Source organism: Abrus precatorius, unplaced genomic scaffold, assembly GCF_003935025.1.
Source record: "Abrus precatorius isolate BTA unplaced genomic scaffold, Abrus_2018 Scaffold7, whole genome shotgun sequence".
Taxonomy (NCBI): Eukaryota; Viridiplantae; Streptophyta; class Magnoliopsida; order Fabales; family Fabaceae; genus Abrus; species Abrus precatorius.
In genome coordinates, this window is record NW_020874417.1 from 11,251,086 (window position 1) to 11,274,326 (window position 23,241).

Genomic DNA, 23,241 nt, shown 5'->3' on the forward strand with positions numbered 1-23,241 from the left:
ACGATAATAATAAGGGAGTTTTTCAGTTTGTTAGGATGTTATAGGATGAAAATTAGTATATTTTTTCTATTTCAAAATATTAAAATTTAATATAAGATTTGACATGCCAAGAATGCATGAGCAAATAATTTTGGAATCCAACTTTTAGTGGTCTTGAGAGATTAAAGCACGTACGCACATATAGACACCACCCCACTTTATAATTTTTCACCTGTCTACATTTTTTTGGCAATGATGCTTGAATCTCTAGGGACATCCACTATTGTGATTGACACACTTCACAACATATGTTGTTGCTTTTGACTCCATCACAAAAAAAGTTTGATGTTTCCTCATGGCATAATGTTTTATAGCCATTCTTACATCTTCTTTAGTGTCAAATAGTTGTCCAACATATAATGCATGTCATTCATACCAAGAAAATCTAATTCTGGATCAGGGTATTCCAAATTAATATGACTGTAATGTAGGGTTATATTCCAAAAATGCAATGTAGTTTCTGCATTACAACAACTCAGTTGTCAAATTTATACCCCCATTAACAATTTATATATTACTACATATGTAAGTTATAAAAATCTATCTTTTAAATCACTATCTAAAATCATACCTCCATGTTGTTGTTGCGTTGAACTAACTCTTACAATACCCTCCATATTGATAATTGAATCACAATCATCATCTGTCTCAGTATCAGAAAAATTATTTAATGAAATATCTTCTTCATCTTCATATTCATTATCTTCATCTGTAGATCATACATTGTAAACTTATATTATTAATAGTATTTGCAGCATCAATTTTAGAAATTTAAAATTATCAATTTCATATTACCTTCTCTTGTTGCATAATCATCATCATCATCACTCTCATGATTGAGTGAGAGTGATAAATTCACTTCTAACGGATGTGCCACAACATAAGATATTTCACCGACCTCAACATCCACATATATCTCAATTACATTCCTATGATGTGGTTGTTGACACGCACTTATCATGCAATCTATGTCTTCATCGTCACATACATTCAGAGCTGTATGGTATTGACCATTTGTCCCAACTAAAATTTGTGAAATTAATCTAGAAATTACGTGACAATTAGACAATTTCAATTTTGTGTGGATCTTCCTTTTAAACATCTCAAATGTGATCTCACGTTCTATCTTAATCATTTTTTTCTCCCCTTCAAAAATTATACCTCATTTCCTTCATATATTCTAACATTTGAATATAATATAATAACAATTTCATTCATTCTGCATTAAAAATAAGCCAAACTTATTTAAAAATTATTTTATAATATAATAAAATTATATTTAAAATTTCATTTGTAATTATAAATATTTAAATATTTAATTTTTAACATTATATTTTATCTGTCTTATTTTCAAACATAACAAAAAAATTAAATTACAACATTAACACTTAAAATATTATCCAAATGTAAAATAAATATTATTCAAAATAAAAATTCTTAATAGACAATAAAAAAAATTACATATTTATAATGCTTACAATCTAACCTTATTGCTCTGGTTGCTATTTCTTGTCCAGCTCCACGGTTATTGTGTGAATATTTTGTATTTATACACATTTAAATTTGGACAAAAGAATGTATCAAAATTTTTATCCACCGATCACGTTAAAATCGGATTTAGTTAGACAACACTGGAGTCATCTCTGTTGTGGACGCTACTAAAATCATCCCAAATATGAACGACATAAGTTCTTAGAGTAACACGTGTCGACATCTCATAAGTGTCGACTACTAATGGGACGACAATCTCACAGTTGGCCACGTCATCACGAGTGTCGTCCCTGTTCTAAACGATTTTGTTGCCACGTCACCCGTCCACCTCAAATTGAAAATTTGTTTGCATGCAATCCTATTTTGATAATTTATTTTTAGAATAACCAAAAAGGCAAAAAAACTCGTCAAACTTAAAGTGAAACTATCAAATAATTGACATGTGGTATTAGGGTTTAGGGTGATATCTATGATAAAATATATTTTTAAAAAACTTAAAAAATAAATACCCTCACTAGCAATCACAACAAAATCGTATGCCTACTTCACAAATTTACACCAAACAGAAAATTGGTTTAGAAAATTCAATAACTTAAGAATTAGTTTTTTAATTTACAATATTCTGCCTAAGAAGCCTCGTATTAGAGAAAGAAGCGTGAAAACTGAGAAACGAGGACTACTGAGTCAAACCTGCATCGATAACTGTGTTGACGCTTGAGAATGGAAGAAGGCGTGAAGAGATGGGTGGTAGACATATCCAAGTGGGACCCACACCCATGTGACTTCTCCTTCGCTCTCTCCCTCCTTCCTTCCCACCACCACTCCTCCGTTATCAGGTATTTTCCATTTTCATTATTATTTTTGTATAAATGGAATGTTGAAATTAAGTGGTTTTGATTTTTGAGAAACTTATGGAAATGGGTTTTGAATTTTGATGTGCATTGGTAGGTTTCTTAAGATGGAAGACAAGAAGCGTGCACTTGTAAGCCGAATGCTTCAGTATGCCCTTGTCTATGATCTCTTCCAAATCCCATTTTCTCGCATTCTCATCCAACGAACTCCGCAAGGCAAACCATATTTGGTATCATCATTTCCTCCAACAATCAAAGATCAATGATTCATGTTAGTTTGTTATTTTGTTTTAGCCTTATATATTTGTTTATCTTCTCTTTCATTTCAGGATTATGATAAATTGGATCTTAGATTCCCAAATTTTAATTTCAATGTATCACATCATGGTGACTATGTGGCCATAGCATCTGAACCTGTATGTCTTGTGGGGATAGACATTGTCTCCTATGCTGTACCACAGGGAGAAACAATTTCAGAATTCATTCAATTCTTCTCATCGTACTTTTCAAATTTGGAATGGAATAACATAGTCAATGCTGGCACTTCTGATGATGTGTTAATAGAATTTTACAGGTATGATAGTATTAGACCTGGGCATTTTTTGACAACTTTCATGGAATAGTTCAATTGTATATACTTCTTGTGATTGAGTTTATTCTTCTCAATGCTGCTGCTCTAGCATGCAGAGAGAGTGAGAGCGTATGCGCAACTTTGCTGCTGTATCTTACTTATCCTCATCCTACTGCTATCTTCCTTCTATTGTCTCTAATAAAATTCATTTTCGTCATACAAATAAATTAATTCCTCTGAATTCCAAATATATTTCCGCACCCAACTGCCTCTTGATAGTTACATGCTTGTGGTAAGAAACCAATGTTGAGATGTGTGGGATGTTGGAACACCGGGAAGATCTCCATCAACAGTCTCAGAGAAAACCATGTAACACAAGCAGACTGAACACCGCATCAAACCCAAAATCTTAAGGCTTTAGGTCTATAGCTCCTTGCTACTTATATATATTCAGCTTCCTGTTCTTATCTATTCAAGTTGATAATTTATTTTTATCGGCTAAACAAGTCTAAAGAATTCCTTGTAAAATTAAAGTGGCTTTTTTGAACTGAAGACAGCTCATACTGAGTGTCACGGGTGCATTTTCTTTGCAGGTATTGGAGCCTAAAAGAAGCATATGTTAAAGCTATAGGGAGTGGACTGACTGAAGGGTTGAATAAAGTGGAATTTTCTCACACAAGCTGGACTAATATATCAGCTAAAATGGATGGGAAGGTTATGACAGAGTGGAGATTTTGGCTGTTTGAGCTTGGGGATAGACATTGTGTAAGTAGCTCATTAGCCTTTAATACACTGACAATTATGACTAGATTTCCCTGAACTATTCTTTATTTCAGTTATTACTACAACATGTGGGAAGGGGGGTTGAGGGGTATTGAGTATTGACCAAATAATAAATGAAGTGTAATGCCCTTTTCAGTCACATGAGATTCCATGTTTCTTTAATTCTTTCTGCATCCATATAGTTAAAATCTGCTATTCTATTACATTTTGTCAGGCTTGAAACTTCATTTCCTTTGCCAGTTTCCCTTGAGTGAACTTAAGGGGAGCTACCATTATATTGGTAGACTGCAAAGGAAAAAAAACTGGCATGCGTAGCAACAATTCCTAGGATTTCATTTTTACTGAAGGGTGGATCATATAGTTGTACAAAAGTAATATTCTAGATTTGTACTGCAAATACAAGGCAGCCATTTTGCTGGAATTCAAAATTTCAAATAGGTGTAAGTGCTTATTAAGTTTGCCAGCCATGAGAAGACTGTTAAGGTGGCTTCATAGAAAATGACATTGAGTGCTTTCTCAAGCGAATTTTAGCACATGTATGCCCACAAGATATGTGTGTAGGATGACTTGGATGAAATTTATTCCAAGATGCCCTTGATCAGTTCCTTGTTTTACAGGTTTCAATTGCAAGAGTTCACCCAATATCAGCTGCTATGAGTTACAGAACAACATTGAAGAAAGTGGACTTTACTGAAGACGAATATAATCTAGGTCTTCATCTCCCAAATGTAGACTTAGTTAAACTAGAAGTAGAGCAACTTATTTCAGTTATACAGAAATCATTTGATTGTAAGCATACTGGTTAGATGTTAATCTAAATATAAGAACAAAGGTTTGTAAATGTCAATGAAAACACTTATCTTCACTTTCTCAATCCAAATAAAGTTTTTCTGTATTGTTGATTAATTTCTTAAAAACTCAATGAGGTTGCACATGGGTCAATCCCCCTTTTTTAGTACTAATGGCTATACAAAGGTTGGCAATAAAAAACAAAACCTTTTCTACTAATAAATATATACATATAAAAGTTTTAAATTTAAATTAGTATCATAACTATTATACACAGCTTATCAGCTAAATTTTTTAACGATCATTATTCATTAAATCTTTGTTTTTGATGGAAATTGAAATGTGAGTATTATTAAATACCAATAAGAAAATGGTGATTGATTACACATAACTGGAGCTTATAGCTCCTAAAGAAATTCCAGCAGAAATTGGAATTTTGCCCACTCTAACTAAATGCAACGACTTACTTTTTTCTAGTGCCCTGCACACCTTGCCTCTCACTCTTATAATGCCTCCTTTAACTAATGCATTGAATTTTTTTTTTTTTTTTTTTTTGCTTTCATGCTCTTTTTCTTTCTCATATATACCTTCCACACTTTGAGTCTTTCAACAGATCCAATAATTGATCCTCTTCCTTTAGTTTGTTACTCAGGCCAATAGCTCCAAAATACCTCCTGCTTAAACAATAGCCTTGAGAAGTTGATTCCTCAGAGCTTATGTGGATGCAGTTTAAGAAAAACTCAATTATCAATAGCAAAAGTTACATCTTTTCGGTGCTTGTCTGCATAACGTTTCATTTATTCTTATACTTTACTAGAATTAAATTTCAATTGCTTTATGGCCTTATTTCTATCTTTAAGATCTCTTGCCACAACCTCCACTTTAGTTTCTCCATCCAAGTACCTCACCACTAATGGAGGCTTATGCCCATACATGGAACGTGATATTATACTACAATTCTGCCCAAGGCAATAACAAAGACCAATTTTGAGGTTGTTCAGAAACAAAGCAACGTCGATAAGTTTCTAAACAGTGATTGATCACTTCTAATCAGCCATTAGTTTCAAGGTGATAAGTTGTGCTCATTGTAAGAGATGTACCTTGTAATTTAAAAAGTTCCCATCAAAACACATTAACAAAAATAGGACCCCTGTCATTGAGAATAGACAAAAGAAACCCATGTACATTAACAATTTTCTTCACAAACAATGTTACAATAATTTGCGCCGAATATATAAGATAAAGTGAGCAAACTTAGAGAGCTGTCAACTACCACCAAGGCATCATTACCTTTAGATTGAGGAAACCTTGTAATAAAACCGTTGAAATTGCTCCCACACTTGATTCGAAATTGATAAGGGTTGCAATAATTCATTTGGAAGGGTAGCAACGTACTTTATTTTTTGTCACACCACAAGATCTTATGAACTCAGTGACAAATTTCTTCATTCACAACCAGTAAAGTTGCTAGTAAACATGCAATACGTCCAATGATAACAGGAATGTCCCCCAATAGTTGTAGTATTTCCAACAATAATGTAGGAATAAGAGCAGACTTTGTAGAAATGACGAATATATTTTTGAAGAAAAGCACCCCTTTGTGAATAAAAAAATTCGATCGACTATTAGCATCCTTGGTGAGATAAAAAATGATGTGTTGTAGTGAAAGTCCATATCCACCTCTTTTTAAAGTTTTGTGCTTTGTCGCCAAATTGGAAAAGAGACTAACCTGTCCGATTTTCCTTTCACTGGAAAATGAGAAAGTGCATCGACAACTTTGTTTTGAGGCCCTAATTTATATATCACCTCAAATTAGAAGCTAAGTAATTTGGGGAACCAATTTTGCTTATATGCAGAAATCACTCGTTACTACAATAAGTCTTTAAAACTTTTCTGATCTAAATATACAATAAACTTCCTCCCCAATAAGTAATGGTGCCAATCCATATCCTAGGATGAACTTCCTCCCTTCACATTTCTAGGCTTTGACCAATTGAGAATGCTCTGCTCCTTAGCTAGTTACAAAGACACATTTGTTTGACAAAATGTGACCAAAATACTCTACTTGGGTTATCCCAAAGCTACATTTCTTCTTATTTGCAACAAACTAATTTTCTTTTAGCACTTGGAGGACAGAGGACAGGTGTTGCAAGTGAATCTTCTAATCCCTACTATACATCAATATATCATAAAAAAAATACAAGGACAAATTTGCATAAAAATGACTTGAACATCTAGTTCATTGTTGCTCGAAAAGTAGCTGGGGTATTCATTAACCCAAAGGGCATTACAAGGTATTCCTAGTGACCTTCATGGGTTCTAAATATTGTCTTTGGACACATCTTTCCTCATCTTTATACGACAGTATCCAAATTTTAAATTCAACTTTGAAAAGAAGTTTGCCCATGTAATTCATCAACGATTAGAATAGGAAATTTGTCATGCCTTATTAAGAGCCTTATAGTTCACACACATCCTCTATGTAGCATCCTTTTTTTTAAAAAGAATTACTGGACTAGAAAAAAGGGCTAAAACTATCACGAACTATACCTTGCTACAATATTTTGTGAACTTGATGCTCAATTTGAATTTTTTTTATTACGTGGATAGCGATATGGCCTAACATCTATCATGAACTATACCTTCCTTCGTATTGATGAAATGGGTTATTCCTTGAGGAGATAGCCTAGCCAGGTGGTTAAAAACTTTCTAGAGACTCTTACAATATTCACTCTAACTCCAATTGTTATGAATTCAGCACTCCCTTTTTTCACTAAGCCCCTCTTCTAAGTTCCACAGTAACCTTTCTTGTATCCTTTTTTAGCCTTCCAAAGCACCAAGGAAAGAGTCTTTAAGGTTGGGATTGTCACCATAAGTGCATCTTGAACCTGGCACAAAAACACCTCACACAACATTTCCAAAAGTTTTAAATATTGAGCTCCTTTCAATTTGTTAGATATATTGTTATTTAGTAATTATAATAGCAATTTTATTTATTTGTTGCATTAAAATTTAGTATTCATAATGCGTTAGTTTTTTTTTTTTTCTGTTTTTGGGCTAAGTCAGGTCAAGGTAACTGCACCTGTAGGATTCAAATTAGAGATTATTAGTAGTATTATGTTAGATTGTTTAAATTAATTTGCTCAATAAACTTTAATGTACTACTTGGTTCAAATGAAGAGAGAGGAAGACGGAAGAAAAATGGATTTACCATTATATACTTAAAATAGTTAAATATACACATTAAGACAATTTTGTCTAACTAATATTTTTCTCTCCTCCAAATCCCTCCAATTGGAGAGGAGTTAAAGTTGAGTGAGCAGAAATTTTGGCCTCTCCCCTTTTATTCCTTCCAAACTGTTGAACCAGAAATGAAATACATACATACATATATATATATATATATATATATATATATATATATATAATTTTCTTCTCCCATCTCCACTCCACTTCTTTTGAACCAAATAGTATGTAGCAAATAAACTTTCAATGGTCATCGCCATCGGCACCAAATTATTTTAGCTAGCATCAAAATTGTCGATTAACTTGTATCAAAACAAAGTAACGAGATCCTCAGCGGTCTAATCTTTTTGTTTTTAGCTTTACTTTTATAAGTAAAAGAATCGTATTGTGCTCTAACAGTAAGTAGGGAACTGAAAAATGGGCAGCTACTAGGGACCACTAACGGGCTACAAGGTTGGCATGTTTGGTCTCAATTCCATTGTGATGCTGCGGGATGGGGAGAAAAGGAATCAATTCCTTCTTTAATTTGGCAAAACTGAGCGAAATATGTTATGTAGATAACATAGAATAAGATGTCAGTGAGATGTTTGGATCCCAAAGGACAAAAGATGCTAACCTTATTCAAAGGATTCGGTTACTGACATGTTTATTGAAGTTTTCAAAACGCTAAAATAATTAGGAAAAAGTTCATTTTACCTTCATGTAAGTTTAGTTATGTATAATTTAGATCTATACTTTAGAAAGACAATACAATGCTCTATACTTTTGAAAGTATGGGGAAAAAACTCTTCTGTTATTCAGATGTTCAATTCTTCTGTTTTATATACAAAAATACCCTAAAAAATACTGGCTGCCACAGAGAAAAGAAAGATTAGAAATTTAGAAGTATTTTTTTGTTTAAGAAACAAAAAAAAAAAATTAATGTCTAAAGAATAGATAGGCTTTTTTTGCTAACTTTTAAAAATATAGGGCGTTGCGTTGCATATTTTTAAAAATTAAGATTTAAATTGCACATGACTAAATATAGAGATAAAGTAAACTTTTCCCTAATAATTATTTGACCATATTCAATTAAGGTGCATTTGATTTGAAAATAAAATAACTATTTATGGTTCTTATCTTTACTAATAATTACAAGAATATCTCCTAGTTTTTGTTTATGTTAAGTTTTTTATAGAATCTAAAAAGAAAAAAGTGAGAAAGGGAGAAATTATCTAGACTTAGAAGAAAAGAGAGAATAGAGAAAAGAGTTCCGTAGGGCCTGGTAAGAAATTTTCTAACCAATTAAGGTAAAAATCTTGAAAAGATAAAATCAAATTCATTCTCCCATTCTTTGATCATCATCTCCTTTTATCTCTTGTCCATCAATTTTTTTTTATAATTTGTGTAGAAAAATAAATATCATTACAATAATTTTTTTCCTTTCCACTTTTTAATCCAACCAAATAAGTAGTGAGAGATAGAAACTTTTCTTTCTCTTTTATTCCTTTCCTCTTTTTATGTCAAACCAAATAACCTAAAAACCTACCCATTTTTAACTCAATTTTTCTATTATTGCACTTCTTTTCACATATTAATTATTTCCTCCTTACATCTCCTCCTTCCAGGCATACGTTAGTTTCTTGTTTTTAAACATTTGCATAAAACAATATAGTAAAACAACAAAGTATTGACTATTTGTAGGCCAACATTTTTGTCGTGTATTTTGTTGCCAATATTTTGTTATTTTGAATGCTTCTTGATTAAGCCAAAATTGTGTTTTCTTTTATGTGCACTGAAGGTATTCTAGTCAATAGCCCAAGACTAATTCCTTCCCAACTATAGATCATCAAAGTAAGTTTTTATCTTTTCCAATAATACTTTTTCCATACATGAACTAAAACCTCGGTGAACATACCAACTAGAAAAACTTTATTGGTCAAAGACATACTCATGATATTCATAGATTCATATTATTATAATTTTTCTACAATATTTAGGTTCTTAAAAGTCTTTGCGACGTAGGGCTACTAAGGATAAACACAATTATTCTGTAAAACTTGTGGGATCCCACTCAAGAACTATCATGTCTTGCCGCACTGTAAAATGACATGCATACTCATGATAATGTAAAATGCGAAAATAAAATTAATTGCACTTCTTATACTTAACATTATAAAATAAAATACAATTACTAAAAGCATTGAAGATTTAACTTTTCCATCATAAGATACATGATATTTTTTTCATATTCAATTTTTAATATCAACAATCATAGAATCCCATGCAATCAATTAAAACACCAAATCGATAGCTTAAGCTTCGTCGACACTTCATCGAACTATCCATTAAGGATAATACTGTTAAATAGGAACATTATTGAGAGATTTTGCCTTCTCACTATAAGGTGTATTTTGAAATTTTTAACTTGACCCTTTGTAGTGGAATCCAAACTTGAACTTACATGAACATGAAGTAATGCAAAATAAACAACCATATGTTTGTTCGCATAATTTCCAAACCGAGTTTGATAAACATAATGTGCAAACTACGTTATAATTAGCATTTGAAACACAAACAGAAAATAATGAAACACTATGTCCTGCTCCGTGCTCTTTAATTGTTATTCTTTAGTGGAACAAAAATTTGGTTCTACTAACAGAATAGAACGAAACAATTTTTCGTATTCCATTCTTTTGGTTCTCTTCTTAGTGAATAAATAAGCACCATTCTGATAGCCTTATGGTCTATTTTCTTTGTAAAATTCACCAAACATATATTAAAATTCATATGTTCCATCCTGTATTTGACCTGTGGCACTACCACAAGATTACTCCAAGCAAAACAGGATGGTTAAGGATCTCATTTTTCAGTTCCATGATTAGAAAGTTCATCAGAATAGATAAAATACCATAGGTGCTTTTTTAGATTCTGCTATTATTAGTTTTGAGGGTATCAAAGTATCTGGCGTTTACACATTGTTCTAAAAATAATAGCATTCTTAATCAAATGCCACAGAAAGGACATTAATCCTCAGGAAGTCAAGAACATCTCATATAGCAGCAGGCAAGAGAATTTTGATGCTTCTTTACGTGAAATTAAAAAACTGCAAGTGTGTCCTAAACGTATAGCAGCCAGGACCACCATAAATGGTGATGCATGATTCTTCACATCCTCCATGCACAACACAATGATTAATATAGGAATAAATGGTTCAAAACATGGCTTTTGATAAAGGAAGTACAGCAAAATTTTAAATCAGGGGCAGACTGATAACTAGAAATATATATAACGTACAAGAACAAAACAGACTGTAAAACTACCATATTAGTCCGCAATTAAAAATTCTTTCAGAAAAACATCACTTTATCTGTACGGTGGCACCCCAATCATTGGTTCCAAGGGAGCCAATTGATGTCGTAGAAAGTTATAAACTGATTCAGTTGTCTCAGCAGCCACTCGAACAAGGCAGCCAATTCTCTGCACAAAATGAAGATGCAGCTAGCAACATTTAAAGCTAATCATATTACAGAGTCCTGACTCAGGGCATTATCATCCAATTGTTTCAACGAATCATGTGTATTTTGAAAAATGCTAGCAACACATTAATTCACACACTCTCACCCAATAATGAAAAGTGCATTGAAAGAGTGAATTTCCAGCATGATGCAATGTTTTCACCCTGATGTTCAACCAGCTAAATTTGTGTGTCTTCCAGTAGCACTTGAAATATTTTGTTAACCACTAAATAAGTAATACAAATGTTAATTTGGATTCTACAAATATTTTTCTAATGTTCAAGCTTTTAAAGCATAAGTACGCTTAAAAGAACAAGTTGCTAGCATTCCTCTATTTCTTTTACCTTATCTAAATACAAAACTTATATGCATGCAATATCATAGGTACTATTGGTGTTCGTTCTCCAATCAGAATTGAAATTTCATCTCAATAATCTGCATAATAAAAGTTGACATTAAAGGTCAGCATAACAACATTAAAGGTCAGTACACATTACTGAAATGAAACTCCAACTCTGATAGGAGAACAACACAAACAGTACCTATAGTACTGCACCTAAGTTATGTCCTCTAGTGTGTCTCAAATGCACACGGATTTCAGTCAATGTCTCTCAATCTCTTCTCACTCAACAATTTCAATAAAATCAGGTATCTTGTCAATTCTTGATATATGTGTCCTTTTGAATTTCCTTTTATGCTTATCCCTTCCCTTCAACATGTGTTCACCAAATTAACATATTTTAGATAAACAATCACTGTTTTATTCTGTTTCAACTTTGAACATATATCTTTTATTCCCTGCAAAACATAACAGAAATTCGGTGTCCCATAAAATATTATAATTATCAATATGCATTAAAAGTCAATCTCTCAGAACAATACAACCAAGATCTTAGAGCAGGAAGAAGACTTCATGCAATGACACCTTGAGACAGGATCTCCCTGCAGCATCCTACCAAGGTAGCTCAGTCCTTTCACCAAATTTAACAGAAGACCAAATATCAATTCCTGTAATCCAACAATAATCATTTCATCGTGTATGCTGATACAATCTTACCCAAAACCTCCCCAGCAGTCAAGGTCATATGTTCTGCCAGCTAAGTGGGGAAACCGTTTTGTCTCAATTGGAACACAAATTCCAAACTTAAATATGCCCCAGACTAGTGAGTTTTGCTGTACTAGAAACAAATGGACTGCCTCACCTAAAACCCCCATTGGAAAAAGAGGATCCGTAATTCAACAAATCATCATTCTTCCGCATTTCACAACTACAGACACTACCTTCAAATGCCCCTAATTAGATCTAGTATTAGTATTATTGGTACAATCACAATTAAGACAAACTAAACTAATAGCATCACACCAACACTTCTATCTTAAATCGATGACTAGGAAATGAATTGAGTTCAAGCAAACCAGAATCATTGGAGAAGTCAAATACATACAAACTCAAGTAAAAGCACTGTTTAAACAATGACATCACACTGGTATCTAGACATTGTTATATTCTAGTTAATCAAAATAACTTAAAATTTACCTTAGGACCAAAGGCACTGCAAGAAGCCATGAAGCTTGGCTTTGAAATGAAATGATCAGCCTTGTCTCGTTGGTGACTCAAAGCACCAGAAGGATGCTGTAATCGCTCAGACATAACTTCTTTCACGTGATCTTGCACTAAATTCTGGATATACTGCATCTTTGGGCTAAAGAATCAAATAGTACACATTCATAATAAAAAAAGCATTTAATCTGACACTGAAACTAATACAAATCAAAACCACTCACCCTAAGATTACAATCATTGCAATTACTTGGTAGTTGTGCATGCTTTCTTGTATGCATCCAATCTTTCCTTTCTCTAATAACATCTGTTTGTAACAAGCCAAGAGTAGAATATTGGAGGAAAGGTTATCAATCCTAAAATAAAAGAATTTCCTTTTCAAAAATATCTCTTGAAACTTTATTAATTCAACCAGAAAAGGCATGCTGTTTTGTGCCCTGTAGGTGACAGGAGGAGAAAAAGATGAAGAGCAACATATGCAGCAAAATTCAAATGCAGTACCCTTGCCCCCTTTTTGTTCACTACTTGTTTCATGGGTTTCCAATGAAACAGCAGTTTTATCCTTTTCCAATAACTTTTGGTTGTAAAATGGGAGTACAACATCAAATAATTTGCATAATGGAAATATAAAAGTCCCAAGATTTTGGCCCATATAGTGCATAGAAAACTGTTAAGTGTACTCTTATCTACTATTCGTTAGATGCCATAATTGACCACTGCCCAGCAAACATTTCAAAGGGGATCATTAATGGGAAAAAAGGAGATGTGAAGATGGTGAAAATATACATCATAGACAATGATTGTGTAAGGCATACCAAACATGTTTCTCATGGTACAGGCTACTAAAGTACATGATTTGGAACCCCAAAAGCATTAATCATCTCCCTGTATTTAAGAATATCAATCAGTAGAAAATAGAAATTATTCCTTTACCAGTTAAGAAAAACATAAAACAATGTCAGTTAATTTTAATCCTGAAATTCTAAAATTGCACCTTAGTAAGAGCTTGGTTTAGCTTATTTTAGAGAAGTAATCAGTTATATTTATCAATTTCCTGAGAGCTTTTGAAAAATAATTATTCCTCCTGAGAAAAGCATTACCAAACATACACTCAAAGATAATTGATTGAGCCTGAATGAAGCCCAGGTGAAACAGATTGGTGCAGCAATACAAGCCAAATTTAAAGATTGGGCCAGCCACTTAACCAGCTTCATTCATTAGTGTTGAAATCTATCAACAAATTTCCCAAGAAATTTGAAAATTACTTTTGATATCAAAGAATAAGAGAGGAAGTTAAGATTCCGTGATAATTTTAACAAAATATACTCATTACAAGACACCCTTTCTCTATACATATCAACCCCGAGCAATTTGGAAGTATTATTGATAACAAGCATGACAAGGACAGCAGTAAAACCATTACCGTATCCAGGAATAAAGGTTGACCATCTTCTAAGAATATATTATTGGTGCTTCTATATAGATCAAATTCCCATTTTTCTCCACTTTCATGGCGCCCACTTGTAATCCAATCAACAATTACCAAATTTGAGTCTAAAGACACACTGAAGACTTGTTTCTGATAGTATCTTGCAGTGGAAAAGCATGTCACTGGATCTGGAATGATGGCTAAAAGTGCATCACTTCCAACTCTAGCCTACTACACAATGAATTCAGCTGTTGTCAGTTGTCACTTGAAACTAATAAATCCAACAATAGTCAAACCTTAACCACAAATGAATAAAAGGTCATTAAAGTATTTCTCTTGAAAAATAGAAGTGTGCTATGCCATAAAAAAACATCATTTTTTTTCATACTCTTACCATAATTATAATACTCATGCCATGACCATAAATGTTGATTGCCATCAGGTATTATAAAGTGAAACACAATCAATTCTAATCCCTTATATCTGTGATTCCTTCAAGTTAATAATGATAAGCATAAATGCAAGAACAAAAAAAAGAATTATACAGTGCTGTTACCTCCAAAATTTGATTAGAACACTTAGATCCCACAGATTTGTAGACCTAAACAAAGACAACAAAATTATCAATAATCTAGGTTGTGTTTGGATAGGGCATTTTAAAATTCCTAAAATTAATGTATTTGGATAGTAAGAAAACGTAGTTTTAAAATATTACAGAATTGTAACTAAATAATTTTTAGTCAAATAGAAAGAATTTCAAATGACTTGTTTTTAGAGAGAATTCAAAATTCTCTATTATGCTTAACTTTTTATATATTTATCATTCATAACTCTTCTCATACTTGACTCTAACATCCCTCATTATTGTTTTCATATTTTATAGAATTTTAAAATCTCACGTCCAAACACAACATAAAGACAAACCAAGTTATAAAGACCAGAATTCACTCTAACCAAAAGCAACTAATCAAAGAGATAATAAATTATATTCATAAGCACTTAAGCCAGAAGCTAGCCCAATTCAAATTAAATAACTTGAAGGACAAAAGAAAAACAATCAATACGAGATGAAAAAGATCAGTCAACCTTAGTGGAACCTTGGGTGGCTAACACCATGGTACAAGCATCTCCCACAGAAAACTTGCATGAAATATGATCTCCCTACAACTCAAAAGGCAAGCACAAGCCCAAAGTTATAGGCAAATAGAAACATAACAGTGAAAACAAAAACAAAAAAAAAATTACACACAAACTTACAGATACAAGTCCACCTCCATAATTGAGTGCATATACCCAGACAGCATCAGTTTTGGAAGAACCCACCTGAGCAATCAGAGAAAGAAACCACTTTGGCATTACAAGCTAAGATTTTTATGCCAATAATCACTCCATAACACAAGCATACAAGCCTATGCACTTAAGTCAAAACATGACAAGGGTATAATAAAAAAAATAACTATACTAACAACAGTAATAATTGAGGAATGTTGAAACCTTTTTTGGTATGATGAACTTGAGGGGATATCTTGATAAGCAGTTTATAACTGATGATCTGCCTCTCACTTTTTCAACAATCACTGAACACATTTCCATTTCTTTGTCTCCCTCACCATTACTCATTCTTCTCACTCTACTGTCAATAGATGATCATGTCCTGTGCTGCATTAAAATTAAAAAAAAAAAAAAAAAAAACATATATTGTCTATCACATGGTTGGATGAAAAGAAAAATGAGAAACACAAACAAAATGCTATGCTTTCTTCTTTCTTTTCAAGTTCAAAGTTAACGTTAAATATAAAAAGTCAGGTCCAGCGGCATGCAACAAAGCAAAGGGGCAAAGAAAGTGTCTCTTTTTGAAAAAAAAAAAAAACAAAGTGATGAAAAGAAAAATGATTGAGATTTTCCTCTCTTTTTATGTTGGATGCCAGAGAGACCACAGCAACAAATGGGAAAATGGGTGCAATTGAGAAGAACAAGAATTCAACATCCAAAGGAGAAGAGGAAAAAGATGAACCTGAGAGTTGGGATGAAAGAGCAGCGTCAGATGCGTGGCAAGCTGGTCAGAAGACACCCGAGTCGTAGAGCAAGCAGGTGAGTAAATTCCGCACGCAATTTTTTTTTAATTCAATTTCGCTGTTTAAAAAAAAAAAAAAAACTTCAATTTTTACAAGTCACCTAAGTTGTTGTTTAAATATCTGTTATATACATAGAGAAGGGTATTTTTTTATATGGAATTTTTTACTTAATTACCATAATATAGACAAAAAAAAATTTACATAAACATGAAAAATTTGAAAAATTGCCAATTTTTGAAAAAAAAAAAAAAGGTAATTTTATATGATAGTAAAAATTGTCACAAGCAAGTTTTTAAAAATATAAAATTTTGTAATAAAAATCACTATAAAGTAAAATTATCACTGGCATTTTTTAAAATCTTGTTCTATATATAATCATTGCCAAAAATTACACTGTAACCCTCATTCTCTTCTCTCTCTAAAGCTTTCTATTACATTTATGTTGTTTGTGTTTTTTTTTTTTTTTTGTTAAATTTGGTCATTCTATTGTAGTTGAAGAAAGAAATGAGTATAAATATAGTGATGTATTTTAATGGTGAAATTATTATAAACATAATTGAAGGTGTGAGATTTACATGTGAGAAGCCAATTTGTATGCATAGTCCTTATAAGATATCATATGAAACACTAAAATATTAACTTTGTCAATATATTGAAGTGGAGACTCCAAAAATAGTAGAGAGTATAACATACAAGTGTCCGATTTCTATTTTCAGAGGTTTTATACAATACTAAGGAGTTGCAATAACAACCGATGAAAATATTCAACAAATGTTTCAGATACATTATGAGCATTGAGCCCTAACTCCTACCATTGAACTGTATATTGTTTTTAAACAAATTACAATTGATACACATGCAGAAGGTAGTGATGAGGAAGATGAAGCCTATGCGAGCATTGTTCCTAATAGAGAGATAGAATGGGAACAAAACAGCACCGAAAGTGATTACCCTAACTTTGATGAGGATGGTGATGATGAGGAATTAGAAGATGATGAAGTTGATGAACACTCCTATTTATCAAGTTCAGTGATTGGCAAACATTCGTTTGAGGTGTTGTTATTTATGCATGCGTTAGATCTTACAAGTATGCAAGCACCTGAATTTCTAGAATATGCTAACTTAAGTATGTAATGTTTGAAATATTTTAATTATACCCTTGTCATTTTATGTTTAATTTAATGAATTAGTTTTGTTTTTATTATTTATGTGTTTGATAGATAATTCTGAGGTAGTAGGAGAGTTGTGTGTTGGAATGTAATTTAATGACAGAGAAAATGTTATACAAACAATTAAGCATTACAATATATTAAAAGGAGTAGACTATAAAGTGTTTAAGTCTAAACCAAATACATTTTAGTGTAAATGTGTTAGTTATGACATAGATTGTGATTGACTTGTTCGGGTTAGCTTGAGGAAAAACAAACATTTTTAGGAAATCATGAAGTACAATGGGCCATACACTTGTATGAAGGCTAGGATTTCGCAGGATCATAGCAAGTTGGATGCAGACACAATTGCAAAATGTATTAAACTAATGGTAGAGTCTGACCCTTTTTTTAAGATCAAACTTGTGATTAATGAAGTTCAAGCTCAATTTGGATATACGACAACATATAGAAAAGCATACATGGCAAAACAAAAAGCAATTGAAAAAGTGTATGGTGAGTGGGAAGCCTCGTATGAAGCCCTGCCGCAATGGTCTATAGCGATGTGTGACACTGTTTGTGGGTTAATTGTTTAATTGGATGTTGTTGAAGCTTATCACAATGATGAGTTGGTTCTTGATGTTCAAATATTACGTCGTATTTTTTGGAGTTTTGCTCCCTACATTCGAGCATTTAAATGTTACCTCTTTGCAATGTGTGCACTAAAGTAATCTAACTAGCAAGTATACTAGTGTAGTTGTAGCAAGTTATAAAATTTGGAATTTAGTTTGAGTCCCAAGTATTATCCTCAAGGATCTCAATTATCAATTATCACTTCACAAATTAACACTTAGTTGAGCCTGACCATTGATTTGGAAAGTTTGTGTCATGTAAAGATATGAAATAACAAATATAAAAGTTATAAAAGTGTTGTAAAACAAAGTTACGAAATTTATGTTGAGATGATATGTGGAATGCAATTATGAATTATTTCACCAGATTTTCAAGTGCAACTTAATCATGTTCTAGACTCTTAAGAATTTCAATTGAGTGATAATCAATTTCACTTATTTAATCAAAGGACAATCTCTTGCCTCAATCCTAATTCTTTAGGTGTAATTCAATTAAATATTGCATTAAGTATCAGAAATTATAGGATTACAAGATTATGAATGCTATCCTTAAGATATCATTAACTTTGGCATATGATTCAAATATGAGAAACTACCTCAATTTCTGTTGATAAAAATTCCTCTAAGTTCAATTCAATTGAATGATCAATCCAACAATTGCATTAAAAACAGAATCAAATGTTCAAATCAATTAAAACCTCAAGGTCCATATCCACAATTAAATCATAATTTCAAATATGGATCCATAAATCCCTAATGGGAAGACTTTAAAACAATATTACAAATGGAGAGAAGAAAGAAATAGAAGAAGAAGAGGAGCAGAAGAACATCTTTAATTTCAATCTTCAATCTGATTCCTCAAGAGTTGAAGTTTGAAAGTCGCCCCCAATCTCTCTCTTTAACTTTCTTAGGAAGTGAAAACAAATGGAAAAGAAAAAATGGCAAAAGATCCCTCATTCTGAACTGTAACTGCTTTTTATATTTGTCCTGCCTTTGTCCATTTGGACACTTTAAACACTAAAAGTGTTAACGTAGAAGGTCTTCTAAAAGCTTCCTAGGCTGAAGTGAGAACTTTAAACGCCCAAAGTGATCACTTGAAAGTGGTTTTGCCAAGTCTATTTGTGCGCGTTAACACTTTGAATGCTTGGAGTGTTAACTTGCCAGCCTTCTTGCTGAATTGTATTTGCGCGTTAACACTTTGAACGCTTAGAGTGTTAATGCGCAAGCCTTTTCTAGGATTTTGCCTTGTGCGTGTTCATTTCGAACGCTTGAAGTTGTAACGTGCAGGCTCCTTCTAAAGTGTCAACTTTAAACACTTAAAGTATTTACTTTGAACTACAATTTTTGTAAGAACCTCTGGAGTTGTCACTTTATGTGCCCAGAGTGATAACTTTCAGCATACATCAACTGATTCTTCACTTTTTAAGCCAAATTCTTCCACTTTTTTCATTTAGATCTCAACTTCAAAACCTCCAGCTCAGCCTTCTGCACAAAATTAACCTTTTTAGCAGACTTATTCCAGAATTGAAATAAAATCTAAAATTCTAAGCTATTCACACAACTTTGAATATAAATGCAATTTTTATGATATTTTCAATTTTATTGATTATTTAACTACTTATTTACTATTAAACCAAACTAAAATACTAGTAAAATGTGGATTGATCATCAGACACTACAAATCACTTGTGCAGGTTGATGAGAAACATTTATATGAAAAATACAAAGGAGCTTTATTGGTAGCTATTGCACAAGACGATAATTAGAATGTTTTGCCAATTAGCTTTGCTATTGTTGAAAGAGAAACTATGGATGGTTGGCATTTTTCCTTGAGAATTTATAGAAACATGTTGTGATGCAAGATGGTGTTGGTTTTATTTCTGATTAGCACGAGTCAATTAATGCAGCAATAAGCGAAGTAATGGACAGTGGGACAACCATAACCAATTCATTGCATATAATGTGTACCAATTCCAATACTCATTAGACAGGTAATATTGGTCAATTGTCATTCCCTGTAATGTACGATGATATCGTTGTTCCCACATCATCATCCAATCATCATGCATCAACCTGCAGTCCTTTGGTTCTCTTAATCCACATAAGTCTTTGTTGTGGACTCCGTCAACACTTTAGGACGGGAGAGGAATAGGCTAAGCAAATCCATATTGCTGCATCACACGGTCAGTTGCATGCCACTCTATAACCTCAAAGCATATCATCGGGCTTACAGTTGACCACAATGAACGTTCTCCTCTCAGATCATATGGAACAATGGCATCAATCACTTCATCCTCATATGGTCACCACATAAACTGCATTTTCAAAAATAATTATTCATAAATAATTTCAAACATGTACAAAAAAAAGTTAAGAAATGTATAAATATATTAACAGGTACCTCGTATAGTGCCATTTGATCTAATGCTAGTCTAACATTTCCAAGATCCCTATATGGAGTTTTGGTTGGATATCAAAGGCGTCTCCATCTGAGTATAAGTGTAAATATTACTGGTTTACTAGGTATTGGAGCCAACCATGGGAGCCTATGTCATGCCCATACCTACAACAATATTATACACCTACAAATTTCTTTGGCATCATGTCATGAACCACGATCCAAACCTCTATACAAAACAACAAGGCATGCTGAACCCAACTATACATTCCAATTTTATGGATATTCACCAACAATTGTAAGAGTTTTCCATGTACTAGGGAGTTATTCTTGTTTGGCATTAAAACATGTCCCAACAAAGAAAATACATATCCACAAGCATGTTGTGCTATCCTAATGTTTGAATTAGCAGGAAGTCAACCAAAGTATTGTTTGATCCACTTTAATCTTATTTCAGAACCTTCAATATCATTTGATTCGGGCCGACTTCCTAATAATTGTTCACACATATTCTGCAGTGCCAAAGTATTTGGATTAGTAGAACCAATAACTGCTATACCATTGCATCACAATCCAAGCAACATAGCAACATCTTCTAATGTTATTGTGTATTCTCCACAAGGAAGATGGAATGTATGTATTCCTGGTCTTCAACGGTCAACAAGTACATTTATAAAGGCCATGATTTATATGCATTTGATATAATTATACAATACGATCAAAACTAACATTTCGTAAAATCTCATTTATTTCAGGCTTAGGTAGCATTATAGATCAGTGACATGGTCGTACTACTCTTATTACCTGAAATTAAAGAATAGTAATTTATCAGTAATCTATGAATTAAATATATATTAAAATATAAAAAACTAACTATAAAAACATGATATGTTTCTACTTAATTATACTCACACATAGTAATTAACAATAATTATTTTTATATTACATGGTAAATTTATTTTATTTCTTAATTATAGTAATTAATAATAACAAATAAAGTCATATACTAACAATAATATTATGTTTACTAATTATATTAATTTTATTTACAAAAATATAAATTGTGTTTTACTTATATTTACATTCAATATTATTATTATTATTATTATTATTATTATTATTATTATTATTTTAATACCATATAATGGCTAATATTAACATTCAGTACGAAGAATTTATTTTATGTTTTTCAATGATAATAATTCTTATTAAAAGTAAATAATATAATAAACATTATCCAATACTAAAATTTTATAAATTTTATTATTTACTTATACTAAAATAATTATCTTTTTTTATACAAACTTAAAATAAATTACATTAATTAAAAAATAAATAACTCAAATAAAATTAAGAAAAAATTTATTATATTACATTGCATAAATTAAAAAATAAATATTTACTTACATTTTGAGTACGAATAAATTCTGAAATATGTTTGTGCGGTTCCATAGTCACATCTTAAACCATTTTGATAAATTTCTAATTTTTTTGTAACTATAAATTTTTTTTAATTTTTATAATGTTTTTTCTTTTCCTCTTTGATATTGTTGTTTCGTAAGCTCCTTCTTTCCTTCTTTTCTTTTTCGTATTTCCCTCTCTCATCCGCACATACAGCATGGTTCAATCTCCATTTATAGGTGTAGTTACCCTTCTAACTCCATTTCAATGCATTACTGTCTTGGTAAAAATCGTCACCCACAATTTTTTAGTTGCAGGACAGAACAATAGAACTCCAAGAAGGAAAAAAGCCAATAAAATTCACCACCCGCAATTTTACTAGCTGCCTGCAATACCTGCACCTCTTGCACCCACTATTCATTGCAGCATAATGTCAAATACAGTAAAAATTGTGGGTGGTGATTTTTCAAAGACTACAGTTCTATAATTATGCAGGAAAGCCCGTATTCTGGTATTTATGTAATTAAAATACCATATTAAAATTAAAATATCGAGAGAGAAGATAGATACGTGTCAAATATGTTTAGTAAAAAAATGTAAGATTGATTCATTTAATTGTTGATTTAAATATTTTTATTAAATAAATTAATTTTTTAAAATTTTGAAAAAGTAAATTAGTTAATATTTTAATTGGATAGATAACACATTTTTAATATATAAATTAATATTAACTTTTAAGAATGTAAAATTTAAAAACTTGTATTAATTAATAAAATTTTTAAAAAAATTCTTTCAAATTTTTTTTAACTTTTTTCTCTCCTATTCCAATAAAATTTTGGATTTGAATTGATTTTAAATAAAACTTTTTATGTAACCTCTTTTAGGAGAAATTTAATTTTTGTTTGGATAAACTTGATTTTAATTTCACTTTTGGAGATAGGAAAATAATTTTGATGTTAAACTCCTAAATTATTGGTTATGGATTTATAGTTGATAGTTAATATAAATTATCTTTAGTTTCTGATAATATTTCTTCATCTTTAGTTGTTAAGAATTATGTTGCTAAAAGATCTAAGGTTGAGAAAATTTTTTTAATGTTATGGCACAAATATTTAAGTCATATTTCTAAGAAAAGGATTGACAAAGACAAATACATTATCTTCATTAAATTTTGATGATTTGGGAACTTGGGTAAGTTGTATCAAGGAAAAGTTTACTAAAACAAAAACGAAAAGTGCAATAAGAAGTACAAACATTTTAGAAATCATTCACATCAACATTGGTAGGCCTTTAGTTCCTATAATTTATGATAAAAGGTATTTCATTATAT

At 31.7% G+C, this 23,241-nt stretch overlaps 2 protein-coding genes across 3 annotated transcripts; one reads left to right on the forward strand and one right to left on the reverse strand.

Moving 5' to 3' along the window:
* Window positions 1-2,191: 2,191 nt before the first annotated feature.
* On the forward strand, window positions 2,192-4,541 carry LOC113871473 (L-aminoadipate-semialdehyde dehydrogenase-phosphopantetheinyl transferase-like). Its single transcript, XM_027508572.1, has 5 exons — window positions 2,192-2,366; window positions 2,479-2,611; window positions 2,711-2,955; window positions 3,546-3,717; window positions 4,353-4,541. Exons 1-5 carry the CDS (start codon window positions 2,251-2,253, stop codon window positions 4,539-4,541), a joined length of 855 nt encoding a protein of 284 aa, XP_027364373.1. The 5' UTR covers window positions 2,192-2,250.
* Window positions 4,542-10,871: 6,330 nt separating this feature from the next.
* Window positions 10,872-16,367, reverse strand: LOC113872805 (urease accessory protein D). 2 transcript variants are annotated; one of them, XM_027510632.1, is made up of 9 exons: window positions 16,272-16,367; window positions 15,752-15,916; window positions 15,515-15,580; window positions 15,344-15,418; window positions 14,814-14,858; window positions 14,252-14,485; window positions 13,053-13,135; window positions 12,805-12,970; window positions 10,872-11,229 (listed from the first exon to the last, which is right to left on the reverse strand). In XM_027510632.1, the coding sequence occupies exons 2-9, from the start codon at window positions 15,875-15,877 to the stop codon at window positions 11,116-11,118; spliced, it is 909 nt and encodes a 302-aa protein (XP_027366433.1). In that variant the 5' UTR covers window positions 15,878-15,916; window positions 16,272-16,367; the 3' UTR covers window positions 10,872-11,115. The 2 variants fall into 2 exon arrangements, with proteins under 2 accessions (XP_027366433.1, XP_027366434.1); XM_027510633.1 differs by lacking the exons at window positions 15,344-15,418; window positions 15,515-15,580 and having other exon boundaries at window positions 16,272-16,315.
* Between the last annotated feature and the right edge of the window lie 6,874 nt (window positions 16,368-23,241).

Coding starts and splice junctions, on each gene's coding strand:
- LOC113872805 (XM_027510632.1), bottom strand. CDS start 15,877: ATGAGTAATGGTGAGGGAGACAAAGAAATGGAAATGTGTTCAGTGATT. Junction 14,486..14,813: donor GTTCTAATCAAATTTTGGAG/GTAACAGCACTG, acceptor ATTGTGTAGTAG/GCTAGAGTTGGAAGTGATGC. Junction 12,971..13,052: donor GCAATGATTGTAATCTTAGG/GTGAGTGGTTTT, acceptor TTGATTCTTTAG/CCCAAAGATGCAGTATATCC.
- LOC113871473 (XM_027508572.1), top strand. CDS start 2,251: ATGGAAGAAGGCGTGAAGAGATGGGTGGTAGACATATCCAAGTGGGAC. Junction 2,956..3,545: donor GTGTTAATAGAATTTTACAG/GTATGATAGTAT, acceptor TTTTCTTTGCAG/GTATTGGAGCCTAAAAGAAG. Junction 3,718..4,352: donor AGCTTGGGGATAGACATTGT/GTAAGTAGCTCA, acceptor CTTGTTTTACAG/GTTTCAATTGCAAGAGTTCA.